Here is a 21,224-nt window from a genome sequence, read left to right as displayed (position 1 = left end):
CCCGGGGGGGGGGCGGGCTCTGCGCGTGCGCACCGCCCCACTTCCGCAGGCGGGAAATGGCGCGTGCCGCGCGGCGGGTCCTGTCTTCTGTTTGTGCCCTTAGCTGAGGTAAAAGCGGCCTGAGGGTACTCGAGCGCGTAGAGAAGGCCCGTTCGGCGCTCAGACTGTGAGGAAATACGGAGTTTTACCTCATGGAGGTATCGCGGTGGGGAAAGCACTGCTGGCCCCGTGCTGGTGGTGTGGGAACGTGATTAAAGGCTCCGGCTTGACACTGCGTGGTAATTGAGGGTTGTTTATTTTGGCAGCTTTCATTAAAGTTTCACAACGGTTAGTTCACGTTGTAAGTTTCACACGCTCAGCACAGCTCTTGTGTATCGTTTTCAAACTACTTTGAAGCTGCCTTGAAGCCTCACGTAGGTGTGTGTGAGGTGAGGGGGGCCCACGGCCCGTATGCCAGTGCCAATGGGAGCTGGGCAGGCGTGCTTCTGGGCCACGTACTGCTGGAAGTCCTGCTGTCCTGTGGTGTGCTGAGCACTGCCCCACAGGGAGGGCTGGCCATGGGGTACTCAGCCGCCGGCTGGTCTTGTGGAGGCGGGCAGGCGACAGGCAGGAGAGGCAGGCAGAGCCTCTGTTGGGCTCGTGGAACGTTTCTTGGCTCTGATGTGCACTGTGAGACAAGCTGCTAGAAGGCTCTGTACAAAAGTGAGCTCCTCATCTGAACGGAGATGTTTGCAGGTGCGCTGCTGAGCGCTTCCCACGAAGGGCACTGTGAGATGAGGTTCTGGCTCTGGTCCTGCCTGGCTCCCAGCTGCACCCACAGTGGTCAAACACAAGGAGGGGCAGCTTGCTTCCTCCATTTCTGCTGTCCCAGCCTGGAGCTGACCTAGCATGGCCAAAGCCTGGCGCAGTCCAGAAACGCAGCCAGCAGCTCCTCACTGCTTACAGGCAAGTAGCTTTACACAAGCACAGGAATTCTGGATCCAGCTCGATTAACTGTCTCACACAGCCTCCAGGGCTAGCAGATTACTGCCCCTTTTAGGGGGGGATGGCTTCCCTGGAGGACTGAACTCCTCAGAGGCAAGGCAGCCGTGAAGGCTATCGGACAAAAGGATGCGCTGTCGTTTTTAACAAGGACACAGCGATGTCCTTTCAGCAGACGGATGACCTGTGTTGGCTGAAATTAAAAAAAAACCGGCAGGGAGCCCGCAGAAGCTCACGCTGCCCGGTGAAGCTGCGAGTACCGCAAGCGGCAGCCGCCAACGGGGAGCGCCGAGCAAACCCAGCGGCCCCAGGTGCCCGCTGTGGCTGACCGGCTGCGCGGAGCCGCTGCCCGCACCGTGCCGGGGCCCAGAGCCCGGGGCGGGGCCGGCCGCCGCCACTTCCTGGTTCCTCCGGCGCCGCCCCACCTCCTCGCCGGGATCGCGTAAGGGGACGGCGCTTGGGGAGGGGGGGCCGCGCGCCGCCGGGCCCGGTGCCGCGCGCGGGGCGCCCGCTCCGGCGGGGCGGATGGGAGGCGGCGGCGGCCTGCGGGTAGGTGGCGGGGCCGCTCCGCGAGGCCTCGGGGCTCCGCGCCGGGCGGGCGGGGTGAGGCGAGGTGAAGTGAGGTGAGGGGGGATGCGGCCGGGAACGCCTCCGAGCGAGAGCGGCCCGTGACAGAGGACGCGGGGAGGCCGCGGCGTGCTGCCCGCGCTGCCCTCCCTCCCTCCCCACCGCGGTGTGTCCCGGGGTACCGCGCGGCTCCGAGCGCTGCCTCTGGCCCGGCGGCGTTTGTCATCCCGCGGGGCGGGGTACGGTCTGCGGGCTCCGTCCGTTTGGTTACTGGTCGGGAAAGCGGCGGCTGTGCGATGTGCCTGCAGGCTGGGGGCACTTCCAGCAGCGTTTGGCACGGGCAGCGCATCGCCGTGTGCGTTTCTGTTGCCATTTTTCATTGTGAGAAGTGTGGTTGCAGACAGGATACGCGTTTGTCGTTGGAACTGCTTGTTAGGTGACAGACGACAATGCCAAAGCATGACTTACTCCAGCTGCTGGAGCAGGTTGGGGAAAGATGAGTGCCACATCCCTCAGCCAAAACACACCTGCCGTGTCCCGGCCGAGCCCATGGCAGCACACGTACAACCCAAGCAGAGATGGCTCTGTTCTGACAAACCCCAGCACTTCTTAGGATATTTGCTTTCTGCACAGCTCCAACAGCAGCTCTGTGTGATCACTGTGGTTTAAACCCATGTGTTGCATTATTTCACAGAAATGTGCTCGTGCAGCCTTGCTGTTAGGGCACACTGTAGTGGGGTGCAGCCTCATTGAGGAGACAGTGGTGCTGGCAATGGGCAGCCATGCTCATTGATCTGACGTGTGTGGCTGTGCCCAGCCAGCCCACACTGGTGTTATGTGAGTCAGGGTATGGTTCCCCTGGTCTCCCTGTAGTGTACAGTGACCTCTTTCTTGGAATGATGCTCTGGAATACAGAGGGTTTTTTTTTTTTTTGCATTCCTGAGAGCAGAAGATTTGTAATTCAATTCATGACAATGTATAACATTGTCCTTTTTTATTTTCTTTGCCCTGCGCTTAGCTGGCTGAAGCAAACCAGAGCTGAATGATGTGGTACCCAGAGCTTCACATTTGTTTTATGCACATAACTAATCTGAAATTCCACATTGCTTTAGAGTAAATGAGAAGTTAGAGCTTTCCTGATGAGAGCTGTCTGTTTCTTGGGTTGTGCGGATGAGAAGAAAAAAAGGTAGCCTGCACCTTGCTTGGAGCTGCAGTGCAGCAAGCTTGCCAGGCGCGCTTCACACATTGCCCTTTCGAGAGGGAGCCCAAAGGAGGATGGCAGCTTTAGATCTGCAGACACTAAGGCCCCAACCAGTGCCAGCTCCCAGCCAGTATGCAGAGGATGACCACTATGCAGGGGCAGGAGACCTCCCTTGGACTGCTTCTGGCACTGCCCCAGGAACCAGGTGCTTGGCAGTGCCTTGGGCCGCAGCTTCAGCCAGGCAAATCTTGGGTACCGCTGCTCCGTGAGCTCTAATTGCAAGGAAGGGTGCAGAAAGCTCAGTGTTAATGTCCTGTGGCTGAGGAAGGAATTTGAATGGGAGGAAGAGCATGGCTCTTGTTGATGTTTGTGCTGCTCACCTGGTGGTGGATGGTGTGTTTGTGAAGTTCAACTGTGAGTTTTGCAATAGGAACCAGGCTTAAATGTGGTGCAGCTTTTGGAGGTTAGAACAAATGGGCACAGATTGAAGCAGCAGGGGTGAATAAAGGTAATGTGAAGCACTGTGCTACTTCATAATAAAACAAACAGTTGCAGCCTTATTTCCAGTCTTAGTAAAAAGGCTGCAGTACTCCAACAGAGACACAGAGGTCAGAGGCTGTAGCAGGGGTAAGGGTGGTATGTGATGCACATCTTTGATCTTTGCAGTGACTACTTGGGTCACTGAATGTAACGTGGAATAGACAGGCAATAGATTCTGTTCTGCAGTTAGGCTGATTTCTGTGTCTCAGTATTTCAAAGGATAACAAAATTAATGTTTACCCATAGAAAATGGAAGACAGAGACCGTTTGTGCTTGCCAGCAGAACACTGAGCAAAAGTAATGCTGTTTGCCAACTGAAAAGTTCTTTGTTTGAAAGCCCTTAATATAGGGCAGCTCTGAACATGCAGGTTTTTCCAGTTCCCAAAGTGGCATCAGAGCTCTTCCCTTGGATAACTTTTAACATCATCGAGTTGGGTTGTGACAGCCCCAATTTTCACTTGAGGCCTCTGCAAGCTAGAGGTGATTCAGTCGCTGTTTCATCAGTGCATTACTTAATGTACACCGTGTCTTTTGTATCTAATTGTTTAGGTGCAGCATTTAGGTATTTTAAATCTGAATGCCTTGAAGCCTTCATCCACTTGTAAAAGTCCCTGATGTGGTAAGGAAGAAGTGTAGGCCAAAGTGGGGAAACAATAGGAGAAGCTGAGAGACTGGTTTGTGCTTCTGGAGGGCCTGCAGCAGTGGCAGGGAAGAGCCAAGTCTTGGGCTCACCTGAGTGAGCAGGCACATCTGCTCACTGGAGGTAGGATTCAGAATATTCTTCAGGCTGGGATGGCTCTGGTTGTGGATTGAGATAGTTAACGTGTAAAAACCGACAATTATTTTCTGCTTCTCTGGAAAATACATTCTTTATGCCATGAAAGCAGTGTGGTTTTTAACACAAGCATTAAAAACAATACCCACTGTATAGGCAAATCTTCCCCGTTTGCTTTCTGTCTTTCCCATTTTTCAAAAGGCTGATGCAGGACAAATGGAGAATTCGAATTCCCTTGATCCGGTGGCTTGCTGTCAAGTCCTGAGTCAGCATCCAAACTGGGGCAGCTCCTGTCACATCTCACAGGGTCTGACATCTCTGCAACTCTCTGACAACTACTGATTGACATGGCTAAATGTGGGATCAGACCGTGGGCCTGACCTGATTCCTTACTGCCCGTGTGACCTGCATCTCCTCATCACCTGGTTCAGTCACTCTCCCTGCTCGTGTACCTTGGACAGGAACCGCTTTCTCATTGCCTCTTTTCCTGCTCTCAGGCCAACAGCAAAAAGGCTGTGTAGGTGGAGGTGCAGCTATTTGTCAATTACTCAAGACTCTCAGGCGAGTCTTTGTTGCATTATAATTTATTTATACAATGCGTATTTGTTGGTTAAACAGAAATGATATAGGCATTAACCAGGAAGCTGTTGCCATCTGTCCTTAGAGCCTGTGTACCACAGACATTCTTTTAATTAAGAAAACGTGGCCTTATTTTTCTTACTATTATACTACTGGAATTCCACTGATACTGCAGAAGTTGCTACTTTTTTGCAGTGGTGTCAGTGAGAAAACTGTGGGGTTTGTGCCCTATGTGGCCACCCCTGCCCAGCCTGTCTGTGTTTGCCGTGGGGCAGGAGTTCCTAGATCTGACAGGTGTCATTGAGGTTATTCCCTCTTTGTACCCTCTCATTAGGCTGAAACTGTTTTCCTAAGTGTGGCCTGAATTTCCAGAAGAAAAATCTAAGCTTGTTTCTACCAGACGTAATGCTGTTCCCCTGCTCCTGGAGTGGCTACAGTAGGGCTGGCAGAACGGACTCTGCCCTGTGTTGTTTTGATCTGAGTCAAACAGTGTGTAGTTGGTGCAGTGCTAATATCCTGGTGCCTAACCCTTCCCTATACCATTTTAACCCGAGAGAGGTAGTTTGGGTCTGTTTTGTTTTGAACTGTATGTGGAGTCTTGAAAACATTTTGATGGAAGTACAATTCAATAGCAAATTTAAACCTGCTGATAGTAGGCTTGCTTTTTTTTAGCTGCCATTCACGGGAGTGTCCCGCTGACCCTCCGAGGTTCTATATGCCAGGAGTTGCAGAGTGCCAGGCAGGTGGATGTCTGGATGGATCTGCAGGAGACCATCAAAATTTCACAGCATTCTCATTCCACTCCTGTTGATCAGATAAAAGTTTTCAGAAACCATTAGAGGAAATACACAGAATATTGGTATTTCCTTGTTATTCCTGCTGGAACTTGCTTTGGACGGTTCTGACAGGCTTGTTGTTAAATCTGGGCTGTATGAAAGTGTGGCAGGAGAAGCAAAGGTAATAGTTAGAAAACACACTTTCATTTCTGTTGCAAAGAAAGATTAAATACCTAATGTTTTCATTAATGTGATTTTATGTCTGAAGACTGAAATGAACTTCAAAATGAGCTTGCAGTTTGTACGTGTATTTATGTAAGTATAGGTCGCTTACTGGTGTTGTTACAGAGAATGTCCAGTGGCTAAAGATCACTTAGTGTAGCAGTTGTGAATACACTGTGACCAGTAATGTATGCTTGCTTCCTCCTTTTGATGACAATTAAAAGTTAACCTGATAATTATTTATCGGCTCTCAAAATGCTGTCAGTAAACTGTTCTCTGTGTTAGAAAAACTGTCTTCAGGAATGTGTTTATCTTAAATAATGTAATAATAACCAAACCCTCTAGAAAGACACAGAGTTTGCCCTGGTCTCTCTCTCTCTCTCTTTTTTTTTTTTTTTCCTTTCCCTTAAAATCACTTTAATACAACAGGCAGAACTTGACAGTCCGTGCAGGTAACTCCTCCCCACAGTTTAATGTTGAATGGACTTGTAATAGGGGAAACACTTGTAATGTCTATGCAGTAATAGTGCAGTGTGGCAAGTCATACTGAGGTATTTCCCAGTATGAGTAATTAGATACAAATCAGCCAGATGACGGGGAGCAGTGTACGTCTTGTGAGGTCAGAACATCAAACTGCATTCAAGTACCCACTGGATGAAGGCCCAGTTCGGTTCTTCATGCATTCTTAATATATTGTTCAGCAGTTGCAAGCCATTAGAAATAGTTTGTTGGTTTTTTTTGACATGACTGATGTCAGGTCAAAAGACAGTTACTTAATCTATGAAAGGTGTAACTGTGTATCATATGCATTCATTGTAGCAGGAAGTGGATTTTAATTCCTACTGTTTACATTTGTAATGTGTATATTACATATTCCTTTGATTATTCCTGTGGTGCTAAATGCCTTCCAGATAAGAAAGAAAAGTTTCACTGTGACATGGAGCTGACTGGATGCATTTGCTGTCACTGTCTGACATACCTGCTGGCTTTCCTGCAGCCTGATGCAGTGATCAGATCCTTGCCATTGGTGTTCACCTGAGCAGGAGGGGCTGACAGGAGCTGACACACCCAAGCTGTGTGTGACAAACTGAGCTCCTGTGCAGGGTGATTCTAGGGCAGGGCTGCCAGGGCAAGTTACTCCCCCATGCCACAATCCCTGTTTCTTTTTTAATATGAAAATTCCAGGTTAGCCAGCATAAACAAAAAGATGTTTATGTAGGTCAGAACAAGGAATTAAAAAAATTCACCATGTGGAAGGGGAGCTGAGACTCTGTGCTCAAATAGCATGACTGTTAGATGATCTGGATGAAGGGATAGAATCCACTCTCAGCAAGTTTGGTGATGATGCAAAGTGGGGAGGAGTATACTGGCTGATGTACCAGAAGGCTGTGCTGCCATTCAGTGTGGCCTGGACAGGCTGGTGAGGTGGGCAGAGAGGAACTTGATGATCTTCAACAAGAGCAAGTGTAGGGTCTTGTGCTTAGGGAGGAATTACTGCATGTGTCAGTGCAGGTTAGGGGCTGACCTGCTGGAAAGGAGCTCTTCATAGAAGGACTGGGGGTCCTGGTGGGCAGCAGGTTGGCCATGAGCCAGCAGTGTGCCCTGGTGGTCAAGAAGGCCAATGATATCTTGGGATGCATTAAAAAGAGTGTGGCCAGCAGGGAGGGAGGTAACCATCCCCCTCTACTCTGCCCTGGTGAGGCCACACATTGTACTGTGTTCAGTTCTGGGCTTCTCAGTTCAAGAAGGAGAGGGAACTTCTAGATATAATCCACTGGAGGGCCACCAAGATGATGAGGGGGATAGAACATATCCCTTATGAGGAAAGGCTCAGAGACCTGGAACTGGTCAGCCTGGAATAGAGAAGGCTGGGATTTCATCACTGTTTATAAGTATCAAAAGTGTGGGAGTCAAATGGATGGGAACAGGCAGGACATGGGGCAGCGGGCCAAAGCTGCAACACAGTAAATTCCATACAAATAACACAGAAATACATAAGCGTTTCTCAAGAAATGAATAGTGTTCATATACCAGTTACTGATTTTTCATTTTGTTGCTCAGTGATGACTCTGAAAGCAGTCTTAAATAACTGAGTGCATTCAGTAACACACTTGTCCTCCAGCCAGAAGTCAGTGTTGGAGGCCTGTGCTGCATCTTACTGGCTTCCCTTCTGTAGTGCAGAAACTGGTCCCTCAGGTGCTTCCAGGGTCCTACTGTGCCTCTGAGGTCCTACCAGTTCCTTCTTTGGCACTTCTATAGCAATAGTTCTATTTTGTGCTTTATTTCTGGGATAACTTCCATTGGAGTGAAAGAGCTTTCTGCTTTAGCTCTACGTTTTGTTTGTCTGCAGAAGTGTGCTGTACAAGGCTCAGCCCACAGCTGTAATCAGTATGCATTGGTCTAGTTTTCAGCCAAGACTGACCTCAAGGTGACTTGTCAAACTCATTCCTCTGTTGGTAGGAGTTGGCTTTTCTTGTGATTCTTTCACTCCTTTGCTTTGGAAAACAAAACACCAGGGGGAAAAAAATACAAAGGTGTCTCACAGGATCTAGGCAGAAAATCCTGAAAGTCAGTGCTCGAGGCTGTCCCAGCTTGCTGCTGTACCTCACATGTCAGGTCTAAAACTTTAGTTTGAAAGCTGAACATCTGAATTGCAGTTTTTTCATACTTTTAATGCATTATGTTACAGTCAGTTAAAATACCATTGTCAGGCATGAGTCTTTTGTCAGCTTTGTTTTGAACTGGCAAACCTGTGTAACAATTCTAGTAAGTTTATTAACCAATGCAGTGAAGGTCGGCGGTTATCTTAGGGAGGGGAGTCTTTAAAACACTTTTGAAGTCTGTGTGAATGTGTATCCTTGCATGCATGGTGAATGTGTAGGGAAAAGATACGGGTTTGCTGGTAGGTGGGGATCTGTCAGAACTTAGGCCAGCAGATTGTAAGGGTAATCACTGCTTCTGGAAATGATAGAGCTTCTCTCCCTGAAGTGTCTGCTGTCAGGAGCTTTAGCTATAGCTGTGGTTAAAAAAATAATAATGGCAGTGTGATGGGTGAGTTTTGCAAAGGAGGGGTTTTGTTATTTTTTTCCTCACTAAAGTAGTTGAGATACACAGGCACTCCTTTAATCTTGATTTTTCTATTCTGTATGATATATCTGTAAAGTTGGAAGGCTATAACATTAACCCATATGACTTCTTATCAGATTCCTAAAACATCCCAAGTTGTTTCACTTGGTAGCATACTGTGTGTTAATGGCAGAAATAGAAGAACATACCTAATTAATCACCCTGTTCATTAATACTCTTAACCTTAGGCCACGAGAAACTCGATGTCCTTCTGTGAATTTGGTCCTCCTGAAATAACAGCAAAAAAGCAAGTTATCATCCCCATTACTGTCCAGATAGGGTAACAGCATGGCTGTGGAGCTTGGTGCTTCTGAAATAAAGCTTTTCCAACTCCTGGACAGAACTGAGCCATAAATGCTTTGAGAGAAGCTTGAGGTTCTGGATGCTTTTGTGATCTCACTGTGTTTCCTATAAAATTCATCTATTTTGTCTTATCAGTAGTATGTTTTAGGGTTGTTTTTTTTTTAACAGTTGAATGCAAAAATAGCTTCAGTGTGACCTTTTTGGCAGAAAATGTATCTAGCAGTGAGCATCACCTTCCTCTCTCTGAATTGAAATGGAAACAAGTGCTGTTTTTTGAAAAGAGATGAAACCAGCCCTTATGTGTTAATGGGGCAGGCAGCTGAGCCCTTCTGCTGGGTACGTACTATTCAGTGTATTTTGTAGCCAAGCCCATTTTTGTGCTGACACAGCGGTCGTGGCATTTGACTGATTTGAATGCTGTGCAAACACTTCTTGAGGAATGTCCCTAGAAGTGGCAGGGTGTGTGAATGGCACTTGCAAAGCCTCCAGAAGTTCCAGAGGGGAGCAAAGCAAACGCTATTGAAGGATGGAGTGATGTGGAGCAGCAGGCTCCAAGGGGCAGTGAAGCCAGTGAAGGAGGGAAGAGCACAGTCCAGGCAAGACTGGAGAGTTCTATAAAAATCTTTGCATGGGTTGCTGCTGCAGGAGTTGCTGCTGCTACTGCTCAGCAGTTTGTGCAGATTGAGCCCCCGGGCTCTCTTTTCTTCCTTGGGCCTGACCCAGCAGAAGGGGCTCTGTTCTGTTCTTTTTCCCCAAGGTGGTTCCCACGTGTTTCTGCAGCCGCTCCTATTGGCACCACCTGGTCACTGTGCTCTGCATCAGAGTGCTCGCTGCCTTTCCTCAGTGGGGGTGGCTGGAGTCAGTGTGTGGTTAAGCAAGTCTTAAAAGCACTTAGAGAGTCTTCTTGGGTAAGAGGTGTTCCGATAAGTATGAGAGTCTGGCTTCCAAAGCCATTATTTTTTGTTTGGTTTATCTTTTTCACTGTTTCTACTCAGTTTCTGCAGTTGGGAATGTCTCACACCATCCCATCCTGCCGTGTGAAAGGATCTCAGAGGGCCTTGCGAGGCAGTGAGTGCTGTTTCCGATTCTCTTTCAGATGCAAGTATGGACATAATAGCCTATGATGATTTCTTCAGTCCACCGCTTCAGAGATATTGAAAGGACACCCGAATACCTCCAGCCGGAGAAGTGTGTTCCACCTCCTAGCCGCGCTTCCTTGGGAACAATGTGGTTTATTCGAGATGGCTGTGGTATCGCGTGTGCCGTCGTCACCTGGATGCTGGTGTTCTATGCTGACTTTGTAGTCCTTCTTGTCATGCTAGTTCCGTCAAGAGATTATGTTTATAGTGTCATCAATGGCACGCTGTTCAACACCTTGGCGTTCCTCGCTTTGGCTTCACATTTTCGTGCTATGCTGACAGATCCAGTAAGTATCTCTCTCTGCATGTCTTGGGAAGAAAAAGGCAGTGTTTTTTCTTATCTGATCAGTGTTGAGTAACTCGGTTGCTGAGTGAGTGGCAGATTTAAATAACTTCTGCGTGTCAGCCTGCTGAGAGAGGCTGCTGATGTGGGAGGCTAATTCCTCATCCCACTCAAGTCAAATGCAAACTTGAGGACCCAACTGTAGATTCTCCATGTGAGAGCAGCTTCTCTTTCTGCACTGAGGAGGAGAGCGTTTCTCCCCGAGACTTTTCTCAAATCCTGGATCTCATGTTTGTGGCTTGTCATGTCTTGACAAAACAGCAAAACAGCAAAGCAGGAAAAGCTGGTTCTGGTTATCTGCCTTGGCAAGCACTACTTCAGCAGAATGGAACAGAATGCGCATAGTTTTAAAAAGCCATGCAGCCATCTCTCACACTAGTGTTTTAATGAAGTTTATTGGATGTGCAAGAACAAATAGTATGTAAGCATGCTACCAGCTGAAAGTTCTTGGGCAGACAGGAAGCGTATGGATTGTGGCACTCCCTTACCTCTGTTTGTAGGACACTGCTTCTCTAATAAGAGATAGTTTAATATTGCAATGGTTATTCTGAATGGCTTGTGCTTATTTTGCTTATCAACCTCTGAAAAGTACATTCAGTTCAAAGCCCTGTTCACACTAGACTGTGGAAGGAAAAACAAGCTTAGATTCCTTCTCTCCTTCCTCCTGAGTCTTTTTGTTGCTGTTGGGAATGGCAACGCATCCCTGATACTCAAATTATTCCCTCCAAATGTCATTTCCTACTTGAAACCTTGTTAGGTGCTGTTAAAACTTCAGTGCAGTTTTTATTGCTTGATATTTCAGTTCTTCCAAGAAGCTGCAGAGCTGCAGAAATTGCTTGGTTTGGGGTAGTTTTGCAGTTTGTGCAGTTTGTCGCATTGTGTGCTACTGCTTCTGAGCAGAACTTTGAGCAGTAGTTGTGCTGAAACTTCTGGTCATTGGGCTCACAAATACAAGGTTGTAGCAATTTTTGTTACATAAGCGTTATTGTTGTTGTTAATTATTATATGTTGTGTGGCTTTGATATCGAGGATCTTCGGGTCTCTGGTGTTATTTTGCAGAGCTAGTGGTCACTCTTGAAACAAAAGCTGTATTTTAAAGCAGGCTGAGTAAGCACAGCTTCAGAGAAACAGATAAAATCTACACAGAGGAATCTGGAAAAGATATCTTAATTCCCACTGTGTTGGTTGGTGGGATTTTTGTGTGTGGATGGAGGGAACAAGTGAGATTTTGTTTTATTTTTCATAGAGATTTTTAGAAAGAGATCAGCTAGGCAAAATGGAAAGGGAACAAAGGGAGGGAGTGCAGCAAGGCAGGGCGGGCAGTGTGAGTTTGGGAGGGATGAAGCTGCTGGGAGATGGAGAGCAGCGACACACCTGGGATCAAGAATGAAGCAGAGCACTGCAAAGAAATGGGAATTGTTATCAAAAACGAATGAACACCTGTATTTTTCAGAATTGATAGCATATCATCCTTTTCAGGAACTGCTTCCTTTGTGTTCTCCCTAAAAACATTCCTTGTTTGGAACTTTGCTGTGTGCTCAGAGAGCATTGGTTGTAGTATTTTGTGTAAACTGGTCTTGGTCATCAGTCCTAGATTGGCCAGGACTGTTGGGAGGTTTGTGCAGAAAAATCTCAAGACTGCCCAGGAAAGCCTTATAATACCAGAACATTTTGCCTAGTCTTACTTGGGCAACTTAGAAAAAGTGCACTGTTAGAACGTTACACCCTGATTTAAATATAAAATACACAACAGAAGTATAGCTATAAATGTATTAGATGCTTATCAGCAACTGCTGCTGTACAGGATGGTACTTCAGAAGTAGCTGTTTCTACATCAATTAAAACATCTGCTGTCTTCGACTTGTGATGAGAAACATTAGGATGAAAAATGCATTGATAGATGTGTGGAGAGGGGTAAAAATTCTTAAATATTTGAAGATTACTGTGGGATTACAAAAGACTGATTCCTTCTGTAAGGATGTAGTACTCTTGCTTTATTTTGTTTTTAAAAGTGATGTTTAAATATATTGTTCTATATATTAGGACCACCTTGTTTTAACTTTTTTTTCTTCTTGCTCTTCCCAACTCCCTGTTGATATTAGAGATTTTTTTTTTCCTATTTTGTCTTCCTCCTCTTCCATAGTTTTGAATCATCTCTACTATTCTGAGCTCTGACAGTGTTCACAGGATAATTTTTTTGTTTGATTTCCTTTTCTGCAGGGTGCTGTGCCCAAAGGTAACGCAACAAAAGAGTTCATTGAGAGTTTACAGCTGAAGCCAGGACAGGTGGTTTACAAGTGCCCAAAATGTTGTAGCATCAAACCTGACAGAGCACATCACTGCAGGTAAAGTCTTTTCTGATGATTGCTCTTTTATCAAATACCTGTGGACCTCAAGAATTGTCCTGTGTGCTTGAATTTATTATTAGAGTGTGAGACTTGAGTGATTTAATTGGGAGTTTGGCATTCAAATTCTGTTGCCTGGAGTGGCAGACACATTCAAGCTTCTGTGTAAAAAAAAAAAAACTCAGGTGTTTTCAGGAACATTTTCATCTTCAGCAGGCAAGGGCTACTTCTTGCAAAGTGAGAAACACTTCACATGAGCACTGCTTCACACCTGTAATTGACGTTCTGTGATTTGTAGTACTGGCTATCGTGTGAAAAAAGACTTAAAGTGACTTTAAAAGGTTCATTAAACACCAAAAGTCCATGCAACATAAATGTCTCAAAGGTCAATGGTCTTTTTATTTTTAAGTCAGACCTATTGTCTGTAGATTTAGAAATGATAATTTAAAACTGAAGTTCGGGTAACAGAAGAAAGCAACTGGTAGTGAGCTTTTTAGTACTAAAAGCAGTGAGCAAAAAAGTAACTACTTCCTAACATTTTCTTCTGCTTTTAAAACAAGTGAACCTGCTTTCCAGTAATTAGTTAATGAATTTGCACTGGTATCCTTTCCTTATCTACCCCCAAACCACAATGTATACTGAGAGAGCTCGTGTCGTGGTGACTGGATTCAGGCAGAGGTCTTGTGGGAAGGGAAATACATAGATGTGACTGAGCTGAACAAATGTGCTTTGCTGTTTGCATTTTTCAGATCTTAGAGCTTTAGTGTGGAAATTTTTTGTTGCTGGCTTTTTGTTGTAATCCAGCTCAAGAGTTGGTTATTCAGTAGGAGCAATGTGATCGTTCCTATCACTTATTAATGCCGCTGTAAAATCCCCTCTGACACGTCTTCAATTATGAATGAAGCTTCACAGCTAAAATGCTGTCTGGCTGATGACTCACATTGTAGGCAAATGAAAAAGGCTGTTTGGCAAAACACAAAACCTCATCTCCACAGTTCTTTTCTCCATTCTTTGAGTTAATTTTATAGATGTTAAAATTTGGAAAACCCATCCACTGTGCATTAATGGTGTTGAGAATCTTCAGCCCAATGTTCCCTGTGGAGATCTGTTCGACTTTCACACCCCAAGTCTGCGCATGTGCGTCAGCAGGAGTTGTTGCTAGCTGTGTGCATGAGGGACCACAGTGCTTTTTGATTCATATGAGTCCCTGGTGCCCAGCAGCATTCCTTCCAGTGTTTGGAAGCTGGGCTGTAGAGGGGAGTGTATTTTAGAGTATGGGCAGTCCCTGCTGTTGACCACTTTTGGTCCTTGGTTCTGTGCTTCCTTTTCAGTTAGTTTCACCTCCTGCCTCTTAGCCACCTCCTTTTGGTACACAAGCAGAGAAAGTCTCCTTCCAGCCTTAGCTGCCTTCTTTGTGGAGCTCTTTGGTTTAACTGCTTCAGGCTGTCCCTATTTGGGGAACTAGGACCTGGCAGCAATTGTGGGGGTTGCTTTAGTGCTCAACCTGCTTCACAACTGAAGGGAAGTGTGTGTGCTCGCACAGAAAAACACACAAACTAATTTAGAGTACAGGGAGGCACCCTTCTGCTTTATGCCATCCACCCTTCTCCCTCTGCCTCTTTCCTTTATTTCTGGGTGAAAGGTTGATGTTTGTCCTGCTGAAGTCTGAAATTTTCAGGCAGATAACTTGTTTTTACAACACAACCTGATTTGAGTACCACATAGCTCAAAAACATTTTTGAGTTGCTTATTCTAGCAAAATGAGGCTTATTCTGTTGTCTACTGTGTCTGGGACCAGTAGGTAACAGGCTACCTGTGCCTACCTGAGCTCTTGTTCTGGCAGCCTGCCCAGGCAGCCTTTCCCTTAGCATTAGGACTGTAGCAGCTAATTGATTGCCCAGGCATGGCAAGGCTCCTTGGGATTAACTCCTCCCTCTGGGCAGTAAGTGTAGGGCTGTTCAGAGAGAGGCTTTCTATTATTTATTCATAGGTGCTCATAAGAACATGCTTATGTTTTTATTTGAGGCTCTCTTTAAGTGTTTGGATATTGTTGTTTATATTAAAGGTCAAAATATTTTTAATTCTGAGAAGAAAAATGAAAATAAAATGAGGCAGCCTTCAATTCTTCCTGTTTCAGAGCTGCCAGAATTGTTTTGGGATCGCTGCTGCTGCTCCCTTTGATGGGGCTATTGTTCGTTTGTTTTGGGGTTTCATGCCTTTTCATATTTGATTTCTGTGCTTGTTTGTGTGATGCAGTATCAGGAGACAGCCTTTCGCCTGCTATCATATGAGAAAGCAGCAGAGAAAAAGACCTCTTTTATTATGAGGCTCGAAGCAGTTCCTGACTAATCAGGAGAATGATGTTCAGACAAAGTAGCAGTCTTTTAATTATTTGACTTCAAGCCACAGTGTGCCTGCTGGCAAGAACTTGAATTTTGATTTTATTAGTGTGGTTTTGTAAAGTATTTTAACATCTAATTGTACCTTGGATATATACCATGGTCATGTCTTCCTGACTATCTGCCTTGGCTGTTTTAATCCAGAGTGTGGCTTACCTTGTTTTCAAGAGTCTATTCTCATGTTTGCTTCAGTTTTGTTCTTCACAAGCTCCTGCTAGCAGATAATGATAGCAAATAAACATTTACCTACTATTAACCTGGTCTGGTGGTTGGTGACCCTGCCAGTGGCAGGGAGGTTGAAACTAGATGATCTTTGAGGTCCTTTTTAACTCAGGCCATTCTATGATGATATGATTCTATGATTAATAATTCTGGAAAGTGTTTTTGCTTATAAGCTGTTTTTCACATCTTTGTGTTGTAGGTGGGATTTTTGGTTAGTCTTTAATCTGTAAATGTTTTCAGAAACTAACTAGATTAAAACCAGACTAACACACAAGTTTTCCATCTGCCTGAATGTATTTTTCAAATTGTATTTTGGCAGAACCTCTGATAACATTATGGGAATGTGTATTGCTTGACATGAATTTTTTACAGTGGTCATTTTGTACTGCGTGGCTGATTTCAGCAGACAGAGAGAGAACCAGAAATATTAATGTGTCGAATAGTAAATTTACAGAGGTTCTGATTTCATAGAATCATAGAATGGCCTGGGTTGAAAAGGACCACAATGGTCATCTAGTTTCAACCCCCCTGCTATGTGCAGGGTTGCCAACCAGCAGACCAGGCTGCCCAGAGCCACATCCAGCCTGGCCTTGAATGCCTCCAGGGATGGGGCATCCACAGCCTCCTTGGGCAACCTGTTCCAGTGCGTCACCACCCTAATATGTGTGACACCTTCCCCCTAATACCTAAGCTAAACCTCCCCTGTCTTAGTTTAAAACCATTCCCCCTTGTCCTATCACTGTCCACCCTTGTAAACATTCATACCCCCTCCTGTTTATACAATCCTTTCAAATATTGGAAGGCCACAATGAGGTCTCCCCAGAGCCTTCTCTTCTCCAAGCTAAACAAGCCCAGTTCCCTCAACCTTTCTTCATAGCAGAGGTGCTCCAGCCCTCTGATCATCTTCATGGCCCTCCTCTGGACTTGTTCCAAGAGCTCTGCGTCCTTCCTGTACTGGGAGCCCCAGGCCTGAACGCAGTACTGCAGATGGGGCTCACAAGAGCCAAATAGAGGGGGACAATCACCTCCCTCCCCCTGCTGGCCACTCCTCTTTTAATGCAGCCCAAAACACAGTTGGCTTTCTGGGCTGCAAGCACACACTGCTGGCTCGCATCCAGCCTCTCATCTACCAGGACCCCCAAGTCCTTCTCCATAGGGCTGCTCTCAGTCTGTATAACCCCTGGGATTGCCCTGACCCAAGTGTAACACCTTGCACTTGGCCTTGTTGAACCTCATTATGTTTCGCTTCTGGTTCTTTCATTTCTTTGTGTTCCTAAAATTTCTGTGAAATCTTGTATTCCTGGAATGGAATGTGCTATAAATAAAGTTCTGTCGTCTTTCAGTGTTTGCAAGAGGTGTATTCGGAAAATGGACCATCACTGCCCATGGGTCAATAACTGCGTAGGAGAGAATAACCAGAAGTACTTTGTACTGTTTACAGTAAGTATTTCACGTGTGTTGTTTGAGGCTGTCCAGTGTGAAGCCACATGTGTCATTTCTGAAGCAGCTTCAATGCTGGCTTGCTTTTCTTTCCTGTTTCAGAAGAGCTTTTCAGGGAACTCCAACAGACTCCTGTTTCTAATTAGGGAATGCACACAATATAGCAACTGGGAAACGGCAGAACAGAAATTGTTTGCCAGGCTTTGTGAGGCTTGTTTTGTCAGGTGATTGGCGTGCTGTTTCCCAATTCACGTGGTTTGTTGATTCTTTCACTCTGCTCTGTGTTTGGTGGAGTTGCAATCCATACATAGGGTACCTAAATGCTGTCCTCGTGGGAGCACCTGTCTGAGACTGAGACTCGTCTTAAGCGAGGAGAGGGAAATCTACATCCCCTTTGGAATTGTTCACGTTCTACTTGCAAGCAGTTTATTTTTGTGTTTGAAAACCGAGGAGATGTTTGACTTTTTGTGCTGTTTTCTATAGCATAATGTGTAAGAAAGCAGGAGCACAGACTCGAATACTACTTATATGGGAGCGTGGAAATCTGTTTCATCAAAAGGGCTGCAAATGTCCTGTGGGAGTAGTGTGAGTGTTGCGAGGCTGCTTCTTAGTGATGCCCTATTTTATTAATAAGTCTTTGGAGAAATGTGTAGGTTCAAGGAAGCGTATTCTCGTGTTACCAACTAGAAAGGGAGAAATTTTGAATTAAGAGGGAAGTTTTGCTCCTAAACTTATTTTCTACAGTGTGGTTTGTTAGGATGTGGGTTACAGAACAAAACCCCTTTTCTTTCCCTTGGGCAAGGTTGTTTTCACTGTAGGGGGGTAAGCAAGATGCTTTAATCATATCAAAAGCATTTCTGTTTCCCTTAAAACTGCCATTACTTTCAAGTGGGCTGTATTAAACAGCCAGTGTAGTTGCAAGAGAAACAAAAGATTTTGTTTATTCTTTTGGTTTTGTTCTTGTTTACTCTCTTTAAGACCTGGGGAGATGGAGATGAAAGCATGGCAGCACCTTCCAGCTCCAAGGGGAGACAAAATGCTCTCCTGTCACCCTTTTCTGCTCCCACAGGGTCACCCTGTAACAAAATGTCCCTCAACCTAGTAGTCTCTAGGTCCAAGAGAGTCATCCTTCCAGCCCTGTATCTAAACTGTAGCGTAGTACTGCCAATAGCTTGAAGTATTTTGTTGCAAAGCTAAGACAGGATTTAAAAAAAATGGATTAAGTACAAAGTGTTGAAGGCTGACAGGAATTTTCCATGCCAGTGTCTGCCTCAGGGAAAAACACTTATTTAAGGGAAAAAAATGAAATCCTTTTTCTCAAATTGGAAAATAGATGAAGTGCTTATTGTGGCTAAAACAAATCAGCTGTTGTTTCACTGGTAAACTGTAGTGTTCTCGTGCTTGAGAGCACGGACATGAGCTTTGACAGCACGACACCTCAACGTCAGAGAGCTGCTGCTGTCTGAGAGCTGCACTGTGCTCAGCAGAGGAAGGGCCGCATGCTGTCTGCAAGGCCACACTGAGGCGCAGGACACCAGGCTTTGTGTCTGCGTGGCTTCCAATTAAACTACTTCTTCCCATGCCCTTGGAGCTTTTGGTAAGGCCAGATTGAGTTGGGTGTCACTTTGGTGTTTACCACCTTCAGGTTGCTTTATTTGGGGGATGGAGGTTGTTGATTTTTGGTTTTAGGGTTCTTTTAAGTCTGAACACTGCACTTGATTTTAAGTTGTTGAAAATGAGCATTTTAGTCTTTGCCTGATGCCTATATTACATCCATTTTCTTTTTTTTTTTTTTCCCAGATGTATATAGCACTGATTTCCCTGCATGCTCTAATTATGGTGGGATTTCACTTCTTGTATTGCTTTGAAGAAGACTGGACAAGTGAGTACTAATGAAGCATCTCATTAAAATATCAGATTAGCGTATGAAAAAGACCTTATAATGCAGTTTACTTGTAACCCCTTTTGTATCATCTTTAGGAGAATGGTATCAAAGCTCTGTTGTGTGATCTTCAATTTATTTTTTTTTTAATGATCAATCCTGGAAGTTCATAATTCTTCCTGACCTGCCAGGATCTTTGCCCTGAAAAGTCCTGTTCTGTTTTAGAGCTGATACTGCCTGAGAGGAAGCTGAGACATAAAGACTCCTAGATACTATGTGTTCAGTAAACTGTTTCCCTAAATGCAGCACTGATTTCCTGAATGCCAAAGCAAGATAAGGAGAATGTGTATGCTCTTTTTAAAAGGGTAACGTGAATCATTCTTGCAAGACTGCCAGGAAAACATGTTAACTCAGATCCAAAAATCCACCCTCATGAGAACAAACAATTCCTTTCCACACACACATAAAAAAAAATCAACAAGAACCAAAATAAACTGCCAGCCCTTGTTCTGGAGCAACAAATGAACAAGTTTTCACATAAGCATTTGAGATGTGTTTTTAAAAAGTGTGAGTATGGGAAATCCTCTAGATAATGCTGAGTTAATGAGACAGGTGCCAAAAGTTGTGTGTGCAGCTTGCACGTTTCTTGGAAGGGCATTAGCTTCCTTTCTCTTAGAATTCCCTTTTCTTAAAATGTGTCATTGTGCTTAAGGACTGGTTTTATTAGTTTATAATAACGTGGAGGATGGGTACACTCACAAGCTGAATTTGACAAGGTTATTCTGCAGTTCAGAACTTTGCCAACCAGCTGCCAAATGGCACTGAGAACATCTGGATTTGACTATGGTGGCAAGGACCATGAGGGAAGGATACATCAAAGGAAAATTCCCTTTCTTCAAGCCTGTGTCTGTGGGGGAAGCAGTTTTCCACCTGTCCCAGGTTTTGGCAGCAGAAGAGGGCAATTACAAGAGATGGATTTGTTGTTCCAGCTGCCTTACATTTTTGCTGGTTGTGCCTGATTATTACTTATCTCTTGAAGCTTCACATCTGCTCATGGGAGAAATACTCATCTTTTTTTAATATTTTTGTAATGATGCCATGTGCATAGTACATGTGGCACTTGTTGAAAACAATGCAGTGATTGGCAATACTAATATTTCAACCTACCTCACAGCATCTCAGAAGAAAACAGAACCCAGAAAAAGAAAAATCATGGACAAAGGAAGTGTGCTCAACAAAAAAAATGGACAGATGGGTCCTTGTTTTTCAAGACAAATAACGTGGCACTCTGCTCAATTTGTAAAGAAATGGTGATAGTTTTCAAAGATTACAATTTGGAAAAACATTACCTGCAAAAACATGCTGCCAAATTTGATGTGTATCAGGGAATGCTTTGTAAAGACAAAACAGTGGAACCAAAAAGAAGTCTCAACAAAATCTTTTTAATAAGGGTAAAACTCAAATGGACTCTGTTATAAGAGCTAGTCACGTGGTAGCAAAATAGATCTAAGCTATTTACTGATGGTGTGCTTATTAAGCAGTGTTTGAAAAGTGTGGCAGATATGATGTGGTATAGCTACTGATGGTGCACCAGCAATGGCTGGTAAAAAAGAAAAAAAGGGGAGGATTTATTAAATCAATAGAAGGTGATGCAACTGCCACCAACAAATGGCACTTGATGAAATATCACTGCATCATATATGCAAGAAAATGAATGTGCAAAAGCTTTAAAAATAGATAATGTCATGCAAATAATTATCTAAGCTAATAATTGCATAAAGTCCAATGGATTGAATCGTCACCAGTTCCAGGAGTTCCTTAAAAGAATGGATGCAATTACGAGGACATCATTTACTTTTCTGAAGGAAAAAGAGAAATATCCTGTGCTTCACAATCATGCCTTATTCACATCATTGCTTTTTGGCAGTACGTGCACTTGTGAACAGTTGTTTGCAAGGATGAATCACAGGAAGAATAACATTTCATCAAAAATCTCTGATGAGCACCTTGAGAACTCACTAATAATTGCAGCCACTTCCATTGAAACAGACACTGATGCATCGGTTTCATAAAAACAGGGCCAAACATCTCACTAGTTTTATGGTTTTGCTCCTCTCTGCTTTTTACATTTTAATAAAAAATATATAAAAACTTAAGTTTTGTTACTTTATTATATATTTTACATGAGGCCCAAGACAATTCCCCTTCACTCAGTGCAGCCCAGGCAAGCCAAAAGGTTTGACACCCGTGCTATAAGTGAAAGAGAGTAGAATGGGTTCCTGACTAGCAGGCTGGGAAAACATCTCACAGAAAAAGGAATCTGCTGCTTAACAACAGCAAAACCCTGTGGTGCTTTCTTGTTGCTTTGTTAAACGTGTAGGAGT

The 21,224-nt window shown here is 44.7% G+C and overlaps 1 protein-coding gene across 6 annotated transcripts in view; it reads left to right on the top strand.

Annotated features, from left to right (window-relative positions):
- Nucleotides 1-57: 57 nt before the first annotated feature.
- Nucleotides 58-21,224, top strand: part of ZDHHC3 (zDHHC palmitoyltransferase 3) — a 30,557-nt gene continuing 9,390 nt past the window's right edge. For 2 of the 6 annotated variants that reach the window (XM_090142422.1, XM_090142423.1), the window contains exons 1-4: nucleotides 10,167-10,496; nucleotides 12,773-12,897; nucleotides 16,862-16,958; nucleotides 18,759-18,840. In XM_090142422.1, the coding sequence (XP_089998548.1) occupies nucleotides 10,191-10,496; nucleotides 12,773-12,897; nucleotides 16,862-16,958; nucleotides 18,759-18,840 (610 nt within the window). In that variant the 5' untranslated portion in view covers nucleotides 10,167-10,190. Of the gene's footprint in view, nucleotides 109-177; nucleotides 198-1,381; nucleotides 1,424-1,453; nucleotides 1,531-10,166; nucleotides 10,497-12,772; nucleotides 12,898-16,861; nucleotides 16,959-18,758; nucleotides 18,841-21,224 lie in introns of those variants that run through there. The other 4 variants (XM_031590355.2, XM_090142421.1, XM_090142419.1 and 1 more) reach the window with 4 other exon arrangements.

This window comes from Phasianus colchicus, chromosome 6 (genome assembly GCF_987193195.1).
Source record: "Phasianus colchicus chromosome 6, bPhaCol1.hap1.1, whole genome shotgun sequence".
Classification (NCBI taxonomy): Eukaryota; Metazoa; Chordata; class Aves; order Galliformes; family Phasianidae; genus Phasianus; species Phasianus colchicus.
Note: the sequence above shows the minus strand (reverse complement) of the source record. Positions and strands in the feature narration are given on the sequence as shown.